At 36.9% G+C, this 18,202-nt stretch overlaps 1 protein-coding gene across 1 annotated transcript in view; it reads left to right on the top strand.

Annotated features, from left to right (window-relative positions):
• ptpn3 (protein tyrosine phosphatase non-receptor type 3) overlaps positions 1 to 18,202 on the top strand; it is a 363,093-nt gene that overhangs the window by 240,176 nt on the left and 104,715 nt on the right. The window contains exons 10-12 of the mRNA XM_028817422.2: positions 6,595 to 6,683; positions 11,085 to 11,148; positions 13,850 to 14,022. Of these exons, the coding sequence (XP_028673255.2) occupies positions 6,595 to 6,683; positions 11,085 to 11,148; positions 13,850 to 14,022 (326 nt within the window). The remainder of the gene's footprint in view (positions 1 to 6,594; positions 6,684 to 11,084; positions 11,149 to 13,849; positions 14,023 to 18,202) is intronic.

Here is an 18,202-nt window from a genome sequence, read left to right as displayed (position 1 = left end):
GACTAGAGAAATGACGGGTTTGATTGAAATTTGGTGACATTATAGAAAAAAAAAAATTAGCCAAAACATGTTTATTTTTTATTTATTGATATTTGTCATTGGTAATGTTGAAGCAATTGAGAAATTCTAACACACCGTGCCCCCGTTTCGCCATAGCAGTGACAGTGATCTAACTAGGAAATGGGATGTGGCAGTTTGTAAAAATAAAGGCTGTCTGTAGAAGCAAAGCAAAAGGAGCAAATTTCAGTGAAGCTCAAAGAAGATGCATTTAGCAAGTTCTTGCCAGATGCTCTGGCTGTGAGCATACTCAGTTTCACACAACTGATCCTATAAGAAAGGTATTGAATATATATTACTCCCCCAATACCCATGATCTTATCTGCAACCTTGTGCAAATGTTTAAGTGGAGACTACAGTTCCCATCAGCCAGTGCGCTGCACCAAGCAAGTTCATCAGTGCTAACAAAGTTTAACTAAGCACATCAATAAATGCATTGTGTGATTGAATTTTTTCTTTTTTCCTCAAACCACTTTTAGAGCAGTATTTCTCAACCTTTTGTGACCTTGGGACCCAGTTTTACCTTTTTAAATATATTGTTGACCTATAGACAACATTTGAATGTAGGGTGGGGGGTTTCTCCCTTCATGTGATTAGAATACCAGTGAAGATGAGATCCCTTTGGTGAAGTGAGGGCAGTTAGAAATGGGCGGAAATATTGTGCAGCATTGCCGATTGGTTCCTGGACCAGGAGTGTGTCACATGTAAGAGTAAATCTGAGAGTAAAACTGATTACACTGATTTTTTTTTTCCTTTTTTCAGCGTATAACCTTGTGGTTTTGTTGTTGAAAAAGCCAAACCTGCACATTGTCATTAAGTTTGCAATGCCAATCAACGCTCAGCGTTAAGTGTTTTTTAAAGTTAAAAAAACAAAACAAAAAAAAAAAAGGCAATTAAAAAAAATGTGCAAATTAACTGATGAAGCCAAGCCATGGTTGAACAGACTGAAGTGTGATTTCCCAACCTTTCTCTATATGGTGATGCTGTTTGTTAGAATGTGATAAGAAGCAAACAGTTGATGCTTATGCCACAAATCTGTCAAATTTTCATAAGACAATTATCAAGAAGATAAAATGCTAAGGTGCTTAATAAGTTTACAAGTAAATTAGACACATTTTGCTGTTAAGCTAACAAGACTATTGTTTACTAAGAAATAACAATTAATCTTAATTTTTTCATTTTTGTAATTGAAAATGTGTGCTGTTGTACTTCACAAAAGCTCGCTCATCATCCCAACTCTGACAAGCACTTTTCTTTAAGTAAAGGACAAAATAAAAAGATCTGAATTCGTTAAACTAGATTTTCTTGTTGTTTGCCTAATTGTGCAGAACGACTTCTCCAATTACTTTTTCCTCAGTTTCTTACTCCACTTTCTTTAAATGCAAACATTCTAATTTTCTGTCCCTCTGGAAAAGTCTGCCTTACTGCTCTCTGTTTACTGGAAGTTTTCAACAAATGATGATGTGCAGTATCTCAGCTTAACACTAGAATTACCAGAGCCTACGAAAAAACTCGTATATCCGGCCCACCTTAAATTGCTTCTTAAATCCGTTCACACCTCTCCGCCAGCATCCTTTGTCCTCTAAATGTGCTGATAAAAGACAAGCTGCCAGCAGCCGGCTATTCCATCCCCCCACCGACTTAGAACGTGAGCGAAGTTTTCCCAGCTCACGCCTTGATTGATTATGTGGGAGTGAAGTGGAGTTTTACCGTGGAAATAAGAGATCATTATTCTAAAGTAATCTGTGTAAACACATTGTTGAAACAGAAACTTTTTCATATTTTAGTAATAAATGTTACAAAATGTAGTAGGCATAAACTATAGAATATATAAAGCTCGAGTTCCAAAGATCAAATAAACACTTTCACAAAAGCTTTAAGAATGATTCAACAGCTTCAGTGGCGTAGCGCGCTAAGATTTGCCTCTTAGCGCAGAGCAGCTTTTCCTTGCCTCACAGACCTGAGTTCGATTCCCCGCTGGGGATGAAGTGTTGCTTTTTTTTTCTTCTTTTCTTTTAAACCTCAAACGGACATAAAATTTATACATTGGTATGCACTGTCAGTTACTGAGATCGTTATATTTTCATGTGGGATGCTCCTTTTCAAATATTTTTTTAACAATTGAGACTGCAATTAACAGGAACAACTGTCCTTATAACTTATTTTTAAGATCCATAACACACAGACAGACAGAGCACTGAGTAATAGAGAGACAGACAGGCAGAGAAGTCACTAGATATATAAATAAACAGGGAAGCCACGTGTACTGAAAGAAAAAAAGAACAACATGTGCGTTGTCCCAGCTGCACTGAATAAGCGCAGGCGCTCTAATATCACCCCTCCCCCGATCTTAGAGAGTCAGGGACAACGCACATGTTGTTCTTTTTTTCTTTCAGTACACGTGGCTTCCCTGTTTATTTATATATCTAGTGACTTCTCTGCCTGTCTGTCTCTCTATTACGCAGTGCTCTGTCTGTCTGTGTGTTATGGATCTTAAAAATAAGTTATAAGGACAGTTGTTCCTGTTAATTGCAGTCTCAATTGTTAAAAAAATATTTGAAAAGGAGCATCCCACATGAAAATATAACGATCTCAGTAACTGACAGTGCATACCAATGTATAAATTTTATGTGCGTTTGAGGTTTAAAAGAAAAGAAGAAAAAAAAAGCAACACTTCATCCCCAACGGGGAATCGAACTCAGGTCTGTGAGGCAAGGAAAAGCTGCTCTGCGCTAAGAGGCAAATCTTAGCACGCTACGCCACAGAAGCTGTTGAATCATTCTTAAAGCTTTTGTGAAAGTGTTTATTTGATCTTTGGAACTCGGGCTTTATATATTCTATAGTTTATGCCTACTACATTTTGTAACATTTATTACTAAAATATGAAAAAGTTTCTGTTTTAACAATGTGTTTGCACAGATTACTTTAGAATAATGATCTCTTATTTCCACGATAAAACTCCACTTCACTCCCACATAATCAATCAAGGCGTGAGCTGGGAAAACTTCGCTCACGTTCTAAGTCGGTGGGGGGATGGAATAGCCGGCTGCTGGCAGCTTGTCTTTTATCAGCACATTTAGAGGACAAAGGATGCTGGCGGAGAGGTGTGAACGGATTTAAGAAGCGATTTAAGGTGGGCCGGATATACGAGTTTTTTCGTAGGCTCTGGTAATTCTAGTGTTAAATAATACTTATTGTAAAGGAGCATTACAACTAAATTACAGTACAGCTTCAAAAAGCAGATGCTTAAAAATAGTTTTTGTGAATTTGCTCCATTTAGCAGGAGAATACAAGATTGCATCTTTCTGTTATCCTTTGTGCAGCTTGCAGATGCCTGAAGACATGCATAAGTACACCGTAGTGGGTTAAATGTTCAGCAAGGCAGGGATGTTGGCAGGTGATTTGTAGAGAGCACAAAAAACGAGTTGTGTAGAATGATTCTTCATGTTGCAGGCTGGCTTGGGAATAAGGGTGCTTGTACATGCAGACTACTTTTAATTTGAAATGTGTCATGAATCCGTGGCGGTTGTATGTTGTATATACAGTAAACCACCAGTTTTGTGTGTGTTTGTGTTTTTTATGGATTCAGTAGTTATGCACTTGGACAAGGTGGGGATGGTTGCTGGGTGATCTTAGTAGCAGCTAAAAGCACTGTGAATTTTGAAGGAAGACCAGAGTTTGCTCTGTTGATACCCCTCTTGCTCTCCATTTAACAGGAAAAAGGGGAAGATATTATGATGGTTTATTTTCTTTTCTAATTAATGAGATTTTTAAGAACTTTTTTTCACTTTTTATTGATCTCTTGTTTTAAAATAAATGAACCTGTAATGTTTTTATCATTTTTTATTTATTTATTAACACATATTTTTGCACTTACATTGTTTTAGACTCTCTCTTAACACTGTGCCACTGTTCCATTGTCCTGTTTCTTGATATCATTGTCCCAGTGTCCATACTCTCACACAATTGGATTTTGAAATATATATTTATGTATATATATATGTGTGTGTGTGTGTGTGCATGTGTATGTGTATATATATATATATATATATATATATATATATATATATATATATATATATATAATGTTTGTATCAGGATATCTTCTAAGTGATATTTTTTATTTATATTTTATTTTCCTCTTATATATTAAGTATTAAGCTTTTGTTTTGATGTGCGTTTATGTGTCTTCAAAGTCTAATTTCAAATTTAACCATGTTCTGATCTCTGCTGCTTAAGGTATCAAGAACTACTGTTTTTGTATTTTGCTGTGTTTAGATTTAACAAAGATAAGATCTAGACAGGTGTAACCCTATATTGGATGAAGTAGATAAGCAAACAGGCATTTGCTATGAACACTATTTCAGTTTCCTGTTTTATATTTCCAAGAGTGGCTTCCCAATCAGTGTTCAAAAAGATTAAACCCCAAAAGATCTCCTTATCTTCTTTATTACACTTACAGTATGTCTTGATTACTGTAATTCAATAATATGCTGTTGTACAAAATATCAAAATGCTGTTGCCAGTCATCAAATCTCTAGTCTTCTTCCCTGTTAACATACAGTAGATTCTGAGATATTCACTTCTTTACTATTATTTTTTTATACATTATACATACATAAATGAGGATTCTAATACAAGAGTGGAGTTAAAGGAATATTGAACATTTTTATGTGTTTTGTATTGTAGGCCAAGAAACAAATGTGTCATGTTTTCATGGGGGAAAAAACACAAAAATGTTCATAGAATAATGCCATAAATGGCAAACAATATAGAAACATCCATGAAAACAAATATAAAAATCTCACACTATTTGTGTTCATATATATTTATCGTTTGCTCACAACATTAAAAAAAAAAAACACTTGAACTTTTACTCAAATATTGTTAAATAGATACTTCTAGAAAAATCATAGCACATCATAAAGAGGAAGTGCAATTCAGATGGTGTATGCAGCAGGAGGTTCTCTTTCTCCCCTTGGATGTGTTTCTTGATGCAGAACAGACTAGAGCCAATGCCATCCCTTTTGTAACCATGGCAGAAAAATAATCAGACAAGAGAAATATGGTACAAAAGAGGTATGTGTTTAAGTTACTTTAAAAGATAACTTCCATTCCCAATTATACAATGCATACTCATGTATAGATCCATATTCAGGCCGGAGAGAAGCCAAGGGACACACAGCCAGTTCATGTCTGGGAAAATACTGACGACTATATGTCTCATCCAACGGAATGTCGATGGCATGGAGACGCTTCTGACTCTGGATGCTCATCATTATAACCACTCACATATTTATATATTCATAGAATTCTTGTCAGATATGGGCTGTTTATTTCAAGACTGAACCCAAATAACACCTTCACCCATTCTTATCGTTTATGACAGACTGTGGTTTTAACCATATTGATCAAGCAGACATCAGCACTTTTAAAATAGCCTGCTTGAGTGTCCTTCACATGTTTTCCGTCCATTTCTCTAACCTGCCTTCCAGTTGTCATTTGTCCATCTCTCTGGCAGTCTATCTCTATCTCTCTCTCTCTCTCTCTCTCTCTCTCTCTCTCTCTCTCTCTCTCTCTCTCTCTCTCTCTCTCTCTCTCTCAACTGAGTTGCATGGCTCTGAAGTAAACTTCAAGACAATGAGTCAGGCCTGCTTTAATCAGTGCAAATCCCTGCTCCATGGAATTCATACTTAAATTGGCCACACACCAAATAGGGCAACTATCCTGCCGTGCCGTCTTCCAGTTGTTTGTGTCATGAATCTCACACCCCCCATCAGCCAGCTTGTCTCAGACTTTTCTGACAGTTGGCTTACCTAAACGTGTCTGATTTTGTCTCTCTCTGGTTTTTGCTCATATGAGTAAAATCAAATACAATGAAATAAACTTTGCAGATCATAGTGACATACTGCTAACGTTGGCTATAGATGGGTTGCAATAGAGCAACTGAGAGCCAAAGATGGTGCAGTGTTGTCATTGAAATAGAGAAATATGGTTAGACTCTGGAAATATGTTACAAAATAAATATTTACTGCATACTTCAGCATAATGTTATGGAAGTAAACACACTAAAAAAGAAGTCAGCCCTCAATTCGGAGAATTTATTTGTGTACACTGAGAATTTTCCATAATTGCATTTACAGGCTGTTCTGCCAGCAGGCAGGAAAGTCTCAAACTTATATACAGTATACATGACATTGTTGTACTCTGTCCACTGCTATGGTTTTAATTCATTTCCAAGGAGGAAATAGTCTTAGATAAGAAGATGCTGGGGTGGCCTTGGGGCTGGAACTAGTTCTGTTCTTATTCAGGGTGAGTGACCAGAGTTTATTCATTTCAGTTCAGCTCATGTTAGATGAGAAGGTCCAGCAGCCATCAGCTGGGTACATGTCATGCTGGAATACTTGATTTAACTCAGTAAAGGTTTTTTTTTTTTTTTGTACAATATCCAAGTTGTACATTCTAGTGCCACTCTCGTGTTGTTCATTCTGCGTTACAGATTGTATTTTTCAAAAGTCACATTTCTGCTTCTTCCAGGATCCAAACAACATGGAGCTGATCATTGGAATCGCATCTGGAGGGCTTGCTGTCTTTCGGAATATGATTTGCACAAGCTTTTATTCTTGGTAAGGTGAATCATATATATGTTGTAGGTCTTTCAAATTTATATCTAAATTCAAAATATGTTAAAATGTGTATTACACTATTACAAAATTTAATTGCAAATTCTCATTGTCCCTAGCCACTGTTATGTATGGCTATGTAAGCTTGGAATTTGATGAATAGGTGAATGTCAGGTTTTCGATGTGGGCAAACAAATACAATGAAAAGGAGAGAGCAAAAGCACATGTTTTACTCTGTACTACTTTTGAAGTGCTTCAGTATAAAAAGAAAAAACGTCATTTTTCACATACTTGTAGGTGTGTGTTTAACATCTACTCTATGTGGGAGCACAAAGCTCGATCCTATATGCCTTGGAAACATGAAGAAATTAATTAAAAATAGGGAAATATTTTTTAATGAAATTAAACATCAGTCATTTGGACAGTCTGAATGAAATGTAAGATTTTAATTGAAAACACATCCCATCATTGTGTTTTCTAAATTTAACCATTCCAGTGCATCAATCAATCAGTGGTCAGGGTTGGCAGAGGATGCTGGGAGACTGTATCCTGAACAAGTCTGAAGCAGGTACTATTTGGATGAAGAGCTGTAGAAATTCCACAGCAGCCAGCTTCATACCGAATGTTACCTAATTCTGTCAACTTCAGATGGTGTGAACTTGTTAGCACACAGATTTTTTTAAACAGGAAATGCAAAAATTACAATATTCTCAAAGCCACTGAATATTTTTTTCACAGTTTTGGGGGGCTTATCCTGGCAGCATTAGGCACAAAGTAGGAAACAACCATGGACAAGGTGTGGTTCCATCACAGACAAACTGCACAATATAAATTTCAAAATGTTTAAGTGGACCTACAGCCCCACTAGTGTTATCAATCTCCTTAACACTACAGTGTCAGTTCAGCACACCGTACACAAAAAATAAGAGGCACAGCTGTATGTTCCTGGAGGGTTTTGTAGTGTACATGCTATAGTTTGTTTGTCTTTACTTTAGGAGGTAGAATGATGTGAAAAATAACACATTATGAAGGAAACAATACATTCCCCTACCACTATCATAGACTGGTGTTATGATTCATACTGTTTTTTGTTTTTTAATTTACAGTATATGTATTATTTTTGTTATTATTTGTATTCTGAATAATTTACTAGTTTTTTCCGTTGTAATGGGTAATCCTACTGCCATTTTGAGACTCTTTCACTGTTTGAATCACCATTTTGTTGTCTGGTTAGATTATTGTCCTGGTTTATGAACTCCAGCCTGTAAGTATTGCCTACTTTAAGTCATTGATCTTCTGGTCATTCCACTTCAAAAGTTTTGGTTCAAACACTTGCAGTCTGTTCCTAAGAACTATTTTTAGAGGATGTGGCAGCCTTACACATAAGCATTATTAATTTAGTTCTACCAAGTAAAGTGACTCTTGTGAATTTTGGAGTTAAGTATTTATTTCCTAAAGTTTTTGAGCTGGATTAATTCTCATCAAAATAATATCTAAAAGGTAATTTTCTCTTTAGCAGCCATCTTGGTTGTGGCTCCATGACCACATTTTCTGAATTTGTGATGTCATGGCTGCAGGCAAGTAAAAGAGGCTCATGTTTTCAAACTTATCCCAGTATGTCATGTACTACGTTTAACCTCCTTGGCATTAACCTCAAGCCTCACTCAGTCATAAGATGAATTAAATCAAGTAAAGCTGTTTCAGGGAGCAGTATCTCCATTGCATAATGGAAAACTGTGAAGATGGATAACAAGAAAGATGTTAGCCCTCTAAGCATTGTTCACAATGCAGCGACTGTTTGTGCCTGGGGAAATGTAGAAGTCACTAAGCCTTGCGCAGTGGTGACACAATGAGTGACATCAGTCATACAGTTCAGGCATTGACATTTTAACCCGTCATTTGCAAGCAGCAGAAAAAATATTAAGAAAAGTGCAAAAAGAGACATGCTTCTACTGTCTTGATTACATCAGAATATGCGCTAGTGACATCTAGACATACCCCTCCTACTTTATTTACAGTATTGTAACATTTTGGTATTTACATTTTTCTGTTACAAATAATAGCATTTATTCTTGCTAAAAAAATTCAACGTTTTTGGTTCATTTTTGTGGAGTTAAGCGTAATACTACATATGATAAATGCTTGCTCCATGTTCCCTATGATGGAAAGTAGTCATCCTGGTTAAAATTCTAATTGGTACTAAAGCCCTCCAGTGCATGATGTACATGCTTAATGTATTTTGTTGCTTTATATTTTCATTAAAAAAGGTAGATCTAGTCTATTTTTATTTTTATGTGGACTGAGTAGCAAATCAACAGCAACATCGTCTTTTCCTCAAATCCCTAATCTGCAACAAAATTGCCAGTGACTTTTTTAAATAAAGGAATCTGACAACAGAATGGAATCAAGACAAACCTGATTCTCTTCTCGTCCACCAGAAAGGTGCTTGCATTTGGAGAGATAAGGATCGGCCATACATGCTAGCATCAGTACTGCCACAAGTGCCAAGTGATATTTCTACAGATTTCTCTGTGTTGGAAAATCCCCAGCTGTTAATTCCAAACCCACAGAACCTGGTGTATGATTTCTTGGAGGATGTCCATGTTAAGATATCCTGTCCATCTAAATCATGCCAGATGATGACAATATAGTAAACAAAGACAGTATCTTCAAAACTATTACATGCCTTGTATGCAGCATACATACACACTTGGCAAAGGCACTTTATTACAGATATGGTGTAGGTAAAGTTTTAAAATTTCATTTGCTTCATGGCATGTTTTTCATCTCCTGCCACTTCTAAAATGTTAAAAATCATTTAGAGTTGAAAACAAGATATTTAAAGGGGAACTAATCAGATAAAAAGAAAACACAAACAGTAACTTAACAGCAAATTAGTAGTATAAGAACAAATGGAAATATTTGATAAGAAAATATCATTCAGTCCAAGAAATCTACTATTTCTTGAGAATGTCCAAAATTAAGTTGATGCCCAAGATGCCACTTTCAAATAAGCTCCTACTTTCAGTGTGAATATTTTCTACTATTTATACAAAATTTACATTTAACAGACTTGAATTTATATTCCTTTGTTCTTTCTTTAAAATTTATTTAAAGGTAGTAGCAGATATACCTTTAGATAATTGCCATTATAATTTTAAACACTTTGATGAAGTCTTCTTTAAATCTTTGTTCAGCCAAGCTAAAAAGTTACAGCTGCTTCGTCATTGACTCTTAGCTTTTACCCTGCATAATAAGTCTAATAGCTCATTTCTGGATGTTCTTATTGCCTTTACATTCATCTTTGTAAAAACAAAATTAAAACATTAGGTGACTTTTCAATGGATGTAGATGACTGCATGGAATAAGTATTCAGCTTATCTAGTTTTACTGATTTTTAAAAACAAATATGACATTATGTAAAAGCAAAATTCTTAGTTTAATTGAAGTCATGTTTCATGTTCATTCTGCGCCCTGTTCTTGTGGAAACACTTCTTTAATGATTGTTGCAGTGGTATAGTGGTTAGTACCTCATGGATCCTGTGTTCAGGTTTGAATCCTGTATCCGGTCATTGTCAATTTCACATTTACACTTTCTCCCTGTGTCTATTGTCTCCTCTAGTTGCTCCCTCCCAGGTCCTCAAAGTTGTGTTTTGGTTTCTCTGGCAATTCACATTTATTTGGGTTTTGCAGTACACATCATCCGTTTTACTCACTAATTTCATTCCTCTTTTCCGCACTAAACTAGCTTCTCAATGACATTTTAGTTTTGGGTCCTTCATAAGAACGTTTTTCCTGTCTCTGCGGAGACATAAAATTTAAAACACTCTTAGTTGTAAAGAGGGGGCACACCTGTGGAGTACTACTCAGTGTTTCAAGCCCATACTTGGTAGCACTTCATTTGGCAATATTGGAGTTAGTATTTGAAGGCCAGTTGTCCCTTCTTTCACTGAATTCTTTTAGTCATCTTTTCTTACATATAGGGTGTTCTTGAAAAAATAATTAAAAAAATTTTTAAGTTACTTTTACCTAACCTATTGCTTCTTTGACAGAATTGTTTTACATCTTCTTCTAGGACCCCTTCTAGACATGTATAATATAAGGAAATGTAACTATCTTGTTACTAGATAAGTGATTAAATAAATGTGTTTAACTAATTCTTGAAAAATGAAATTGCTTATGAAAACCATGAAGTGATGGCTATTTTACATGTACACATTTCAATCAGAATAATTATGTTCATATAAATGCAGTCAGCATTTGAAACCAGGTCTTTACTATTCTATAGAATACTATGTAACAATAAACATTTAGTTACAACATAACTGCTACTAAGAATTATAAGTACTCTGTAATTAGGGACACCTCAATCAAAATGTGATTATAGATTTTTGTTTCCCCCAGGGTCAACATAATAAAGATTTCCTTTAAAAGAAAAAGATTCTTTATACAGCTAAGGCAGAAGCATGTAAGTATTGGTGTATTGTTCTGCAAGAAGCTTCATTGCGAGTTCATGACCTATGAATAGTTGCAATGCAGAAGTTAAGCCGGAAAAGTTACTCTTTTGTCATCTAAGTAGCTTGAGGAGCTATTTTGCTTTTAATGTGCAAAAAATGACTTTGCGCTGTCTCAGTTTTAATGCATGTTGATTGGCAAATGAAAACATGTACTCTGTATGTAATTAACTTGTATATACTGTCCTATTGTTCTTGTTATTACAAGTGGTTGAAATAAGTTCAATGAGCCAGTTTTTTTTTTTAAGCAAATCTAAGTCACATCTGCGTAATATGTACATCTCAAGGATGTACTTTGCGCACAACAGCATACAGAGATGGTATTTTAAAATGTAAAAAATCTAAAAAAAGGTCTGCCTTTAGCATGCCTTTAACACATTCGGCAACCCCAGCTGTACAGTGAAGTGCTGTAAGAACAGCTCCTAGTCAGATGTCAGGTATGAAAAAACTTTACAGCCGCCTTTCAGCTTCCATTCAGTTATAGTTATCATTCTTGTCCCATTTCCATCTAGAAGGGCAGGTTCATCCTAGTGTGATAGTAAGGGAATTATGACGTATTCCTATTGCTAGAAAGGAAGATTAAGGTGTTTCCAGGTTGCATTGCATTTATTAAGGTCTTGCATCCTAGGTGACAGCAAAGTTTGTTGATCTGAACCCTAATGGGATGACTTTGTCTCTCATAAAATAAGCCATAGTTATGTTATAGTTCTATAACATAACATAGTTAAGCCATAGTTATAGTTATATGTTAACAATGAGTTTGTTTTTTTTATTGGTGGGGAGAAATCTTTTGATATGATAAAACTGAAGGTAACAGGTTAATGCATTATTTGTATGGCGATTAAAGAAGAACTAAGCTCTTTGGTCTTCTGGTAGAGAGCAAGTCCCAAGCCACCATATTTAATGATGAGCTTTTCTGAAGGGAAAACAAATGTGCTGTTGTAAGGTAAGGTATCTGTACTCAACAAGTCATGGTGCCTGAAAGTGATGACATGTTGCATATTGATTAGCACGATACTCTATGATGACCCTATAAACCTATAGTGTTTGATGTTTTGAGATATTTTTAGAACTGTGAGATTTGACAACCGTAGCTAGGAAATAAGAGTATAGTATTGTGTGTTACCTTGATCTGAGATTGTTCAATATGACATAAATTACAATGAGGACTCTGTGACCAATAGTTTAATGAGGATGTGCTAATGGAACTATTTTGTATGATATTATAGAATCCAGGTCAAGGTAAATACCTTTTTTCATACCATGTCCGAAAATTTGTGATTAGTCTACAGTCTGTACACAGCCTGAATTAATGCTTTTGTTGACTGTAAGTTGCATTATCCTTTTGAGGTGTTTGTGTTGCTTGAGAAAGCAGTAATTTAGCTGAAATCCTCATGTGCCCAATCCCAGTGTGTTTAATTTATAAGATAACATTGACACCTAGTGGTTAAGGAGGGCGTTTCATATCATTAATATTTGGAAGAATACAAAACAGGACTGTCTAGACTAGAGCATCGTTCTGTATTTGCAGTTTGCTTTAGATGCACTTATAAACATTTTACTAAAATACACTGTATATTAGAGGTACACAGTTAAGATATGAATGTTATGTTGAATTGACTCTGCATCTACTACATGCATTCCTTTATTGTAGATGTATGCTTCCAAAATAAAAAAAGAGGTAAAGGATTGTCAAATGTAAATCCTGTTTCCACTCTGCACCCTTTTAAAGCGTGTTGGACCAAAGTCAAGAAGCATCTCTGTATAATTTGTTAGAAATGCAATATGGTTCACAGTCATAGAGGATCTTTTTTTTTTTTACTTTGCTTTTGTTAGTCTTTATTCTGAATGAAGCTATTTTAGTCCTAAAAGAACAGAAACTCCTTTCCTTTATGAACACAATACTTCAAAGTTTCTATTTTAAGTATTTCAAATAACATTATCATTTATTTGTATCATTTATTTATTAGGGTATTGGGGCACATTTTAGGTCAGATGGTGTTCTTCTGTTGTTTGGAATGAGGCAGATTAGGAAAAAATAATCACAAGGAACAGGACAGAAAAAATGGGCAACGGTCAACACCAAAAATAAATGAGTGGTTAATTACTAAACCCAATACTTTAGCAAGGTGTTGATAACCATGTGATGTTCTGACTCCTTAAAAAATTTCAGTGCTAGCTAAATGAACAGAAGAATTGTTTAATTCCAGAAACTTGGAAGGTGAAAATAGCATGCTTCTATTCTAAATAATGGTGCCGACCAGTTTCCCCCTATATCATCCAATTTGTCCACATTGACGGTGTATCCTAGATGGAAAAGGATGATCTAGCACCAATTGTCAGTCTGGCTTTTACATAATTATATAAACAATTGAGTATTAAGTAGAGTATGTAGGTTTAAAAAGGTGGATATGGTATGAAGTGAAATTCATCAGTATTTCTTGTAGTAGCCAGACAAGGATGAAGAATAATACATTTTTAAAATTCGAAACATCCACTCAACACCTCAACAAGCTGTACAGGTGGTTAACCATTATGCTGTTAAGCTGTTTATGAACTCAAAATAACATTGATTTAACCATGAATAACCAGTCCTCGCATAATTATTACACTTAAAGTTTTTTTTTTTTTCCCTCCCTTCTGCTGTTTATCTAGGGAGAGTCCAGGCATCATATTGTGGTCTTCAATCTCCTAAACTATAGGGCGTGCAAAAATCTCTGGAAATCCTGCGTGGAGCATCACACCTTCTTTCAGTCAAAGAAGGCACTAGATCAGGACAAAAAGCTACAGGCGAACTACTGGACGTTGGGCTGTAAGAACACAGGCAGGTGAGAAACTGCAAAGTCCCTTGATTCTAAATGGAGTCACATGTGTTCTGCATTACTGCTTTTACTTTGGGACACTTTTCATATTGTAATTCTCAACCCCTGTGGTGGCATTTTAAATTGTAAGATTGTGCTATGTACATTACTGCGTGCTACATAATACGTACTACTGAATCGTTTACTTTCCTAATAAATAAAACAAGTCCAATGATGTTGTTAATTGTAAGGACACATTGTGGAACACCACACACACTCATTCCTTCTTGACACTTAAAGTGGATTGTGTATGCAGTAACTTTCCCCCATCTTGCCCAAAGTGTTAGATTGCCATGTCCTTTTATTAATGTGTTGTGTTTTTTTTTTTAAAATAAAAGTAAACATGTAACATCTATATATATAATTCACTAAGCCGCCGACAAGTAGCCACCCATGGAAAGCACGCCGGAAGGGGCGTGGATTCACTAAGCCGCCGACAAGTAAGACGCCCATGGTGCACGCAGGAAGGAGCCACACCCACCAACTCTAAGACCATTGGATATGACGACAACTCGCAGAGCCACGCCCACCAACTCGGACGCGACAACTTGGAAAAAACGCCGTCATTTATGTTCGTCTGTCCTACAGTACACAGGCACCTCTGAGCCACGTTGACTTTTCGGTTACAACGCACGACCACGTGCACCATAGCAAACTGTTTTACACGCTACATACAGCAATTTGCATCCGCGACAAACATGCGTCTTCTTAGATGGTCCTGCAGGAACACGGAAAACGTTTCCCCGCCCACCAACACTCCTTATTCCCCGACCGGCGTCCACCGCATCCGCGATAAACATGCGTCTTCTTAGATGGTCCTGCAGGAACACGGAAGACGTTTCCCCGCCCACCAACACTCTGTTTTCCCCGGCCCGCGTCTACCCTCGCTCTCTAGGCATTCACACTGCCTGCTCATGTGCCCGGACGCAAAAAACTCACCAACCACCCAGTTGGTCCCTTTCGTCTGTGCTAGGAGTCCACATGCACCTCTGAGCCACGTTGACTTTTCATTATTCGTTTCGGTTATGACACCCGACCACGTCCACCATCGAAAACCATGGGAAACGAACAACAAAGCCCCGCCCAGAAACTCTACCCCTCCGCCAACTCGAACAGCTCATCAAACACATACTCGCTTTGGTCTGTGTTGCTGTCCAAATCCAGCTGTGAGCCACGTTGACTGTTCTTTTGCCCTCCATGGCTACGGCTTCAAATGTATTTCATGGAAACAACACTTCTTTCAATGTCATAGAAATTCCTGCATCAGGTAACGGGTTGTTTCTATCAGTCGGGTGTTTTTTTGGAAAAATGTCATTGACGAAACTGTTGCACTCAAACTTTGCAACATGGCTGTTGGCTTTGTTTGCCAACATTGGGATAATGTCAGCGAGGTGGTCACAAACTGCAACAACTCACCACACAAGGACGCCCTGTCTCTCGAGGCATTCACACTGCCGGAAGACAACCATGGGATACGCAGAAAATAGCCATGTCAGTCAACGCAGATCAGACACCCAGGCAAACAACACTGAATAATCAATAGCTGCAATTACTTTGCCCGCCCCCCCACTCCTCACCTGAGTCGGTTTTGTCTGTGTTCAGCAGTGTTTCCCAAACTCGGTCCTGGTGAACCCCTGTGGATGCAGGGTTTTGTTCCAACCAGATTCCTAATCATTAATCCCGGTGAAACTCATCCAGGATAAGTCAGTTTTTCAAATGCAGCCGTGTAGCAGATTAGTCTAGTAGACTAGCTGGATGTAATAATCCGAAATGAACTCGCGCCGAGTGAAAAGCCAATGTATATTGAGTCTAAAAAACATGATCAGCAAGTCTTTGATAGGCTGCAACAAAATGATGAAAGAACGGGCGCATTTTTTTCACACAAGCTGGGTGGGTGGGTGTTAGTTAGTTAATTAGTTACTTGAAGGATTTCAAGATTTAATATGCACAAGCGGTAACACTGCAAAAGCGGCCCAAACCAGAAAAGACGGCTGGCAAAAAGTGGCCGACAAATTAAACGCGTGTGCATTGTACTTACTGAAAGCAGCGTTATGGATTTTGCAAATGTTCATTTTTTTCCCCCTGCTTAAAAAACATTAAAAAAGCGGCGTGATTATGTGGCGTATACTATGCCGCGGGTTGGTATGCAGCGTGTAAAACAGTTTGTTTGTCGCGGATAATTTGCCTTTTACTTTAACACGAAGACAATTTCCTGTTAGATTTGCCTTTGCGATGACAATTAATAAGGCACAGGGCCAAACTTTCAAAAACATGGCTAGCGGGTCATACGCTCGCACTGATTACGTCCCTGCCCTTTGTACACATACCCCTCCCCCCCAGTACCCCCCCCAGTACTACCATGGTCGGGTGACTTGGTGGATTATATATAGAAAAGCAGCCAAAACCACAAACAACAATGAAAAGTCTACATGACTCACACGTGAATGTGGACTGTGCAAAGAGGAAAATGACTCAGGTGACGAGTTGGGGGTGGGCACATGAAATGTTACTTTTCTTGGTGATTTATTACATTTCCGATTTTTCAAATGTTAATTTTCTCTCTGTGCTTAAAAATCATTAAAAAAGCGGCCTGATTATGCGGCGTATGGTACGCCGCGGGTTGGCTAGTCTACAATAATAAACCAAATCATTTAAGTGTATATTTTGTGGAAACATGAAGGAAAGTGAGGTCAGCACTAAATTAATCAAAAAAAAAAAAAAAGTAGTGTCCAGAGTAGTAGTCCAGGGCCCCTCAGCAAGTATAGATAAATGTGTAGAGTTTTCTGAAATCAAATCCCCCAAACAGTATTACAGTTTTCGAGAGCTTAAGGGTGAGTGTGCAGCCAACCTGCCCTGATTCTTAGATCTCAGTCATTGAATTTTCAAGGCATGGTGTGAACAGGCAGGTGTCAGAATTCAGTGTGTGGTGTTATCATGAACAGCTCCTATCAATCATCTTGCCAGTTCATGTCCCCAAGATGTTTGAGATCTGTGGAGATTTTATCTAGCAATAAAGTATTAGTTCTCCCATAGGAATGCTTCCATCTTCCAACATACCTAGAAAGTTGCTGAGTAATGCATTTTCTTTCTCAAATGTTTATTTTTTCTATTTGTTATAAATCCTAGTCTTAAAGAGTCTAATTTCTGTCAAATTTTATTGTACATACTGTATATTTGTTATTTCAAGATGGTAAGGAAAGGTAATGGCTAAATACTTATTAAATTGCATTTGATGGTGTCTAGTTATGATACCTAGTATCAGAGTTAAGGCATAACATAGTTGCATTGTGTCTTCGTACCTGATGTCTACTTGTACCATATGGAACATCTGATAATCATGTAAGTGGCATCAGCATGAATATACCTAAAGCAGGTATATTCTTCAGCTTGACAGTATACAGTGAGTTGCATGTATAATACTGCCAAACAGCTCACGCTGTTTACCATATATTTGCTCTATCTGGTGCATACTATTTATTTTCAAACCAACAGAGAGTGTTCCAGCATCAAACAAGTGAATCTTTGGGTTAACTAAACTGTTCCCAGATAACCTTTTCTGAAATTATGCATGGCTTTTTCTCCCTGAAGTCCTATTATAAGAATTAAGCTTTAGTTTACAAAGTACACACTTTATTCATTTTATATAGAAACTGAATACAGGTGCTTTTGTTTGGGTGGTCACTGACATGATCAATTGCTATATCATCATTATAATGGTCATGTATAAAATATTGTTGTCTTTAAGAAGTTCGTTTAGTGGATATTTACATGGGTGGCACAGACCATTAGATTCCAAAAGGCACGGCTTTGGTTTAGGGTGTGTTTTTCTGGAATGGTTTTGTTCAGGGATTTACTTAAATGGCAAAGCATATGATGATACACACAAATTATTTAAAAGTGGTCATGTTTATTTTATATTTAAGCATTTTTATCCTGGTGATATTGGAATCTTGCATTTCAACAGTCACACTATCCACAACACAAACGTAGTTGAGTAATGATTTGAAGTAGATTGCAATGGAGCATATCTTATACAATGGCCATTCATGTAACTAGATCACAAGCTAGCTGTACATTTGTGTGGTTGTAGAGCAGGGTCTGAAATGGCGTTTTCCACCACTGTCTTTACAACAATACACAATGATAT

This window comes from Erpetoichthys calabaricus, chromosome 13 (assembly GCF_900747795.2).
Source record: "Erpetoichthys calabaricus chromosome 13, fErpCal1.3, whole genome shotgun sequence".
Classification (NCBI taxonomy): domain Eukaryota; kingdom Metazoa; phylum Chordata; class Cladistia; order Polypteriformes; family Polypteridae; genus Erpetoichthys; species Erpetoichthys calabaricus.
The sequence above is the reverse complement of the archived record's forward strand: the minus strand, read 5'-3'. Positions and strand labels throughout refer to the sequence as shown.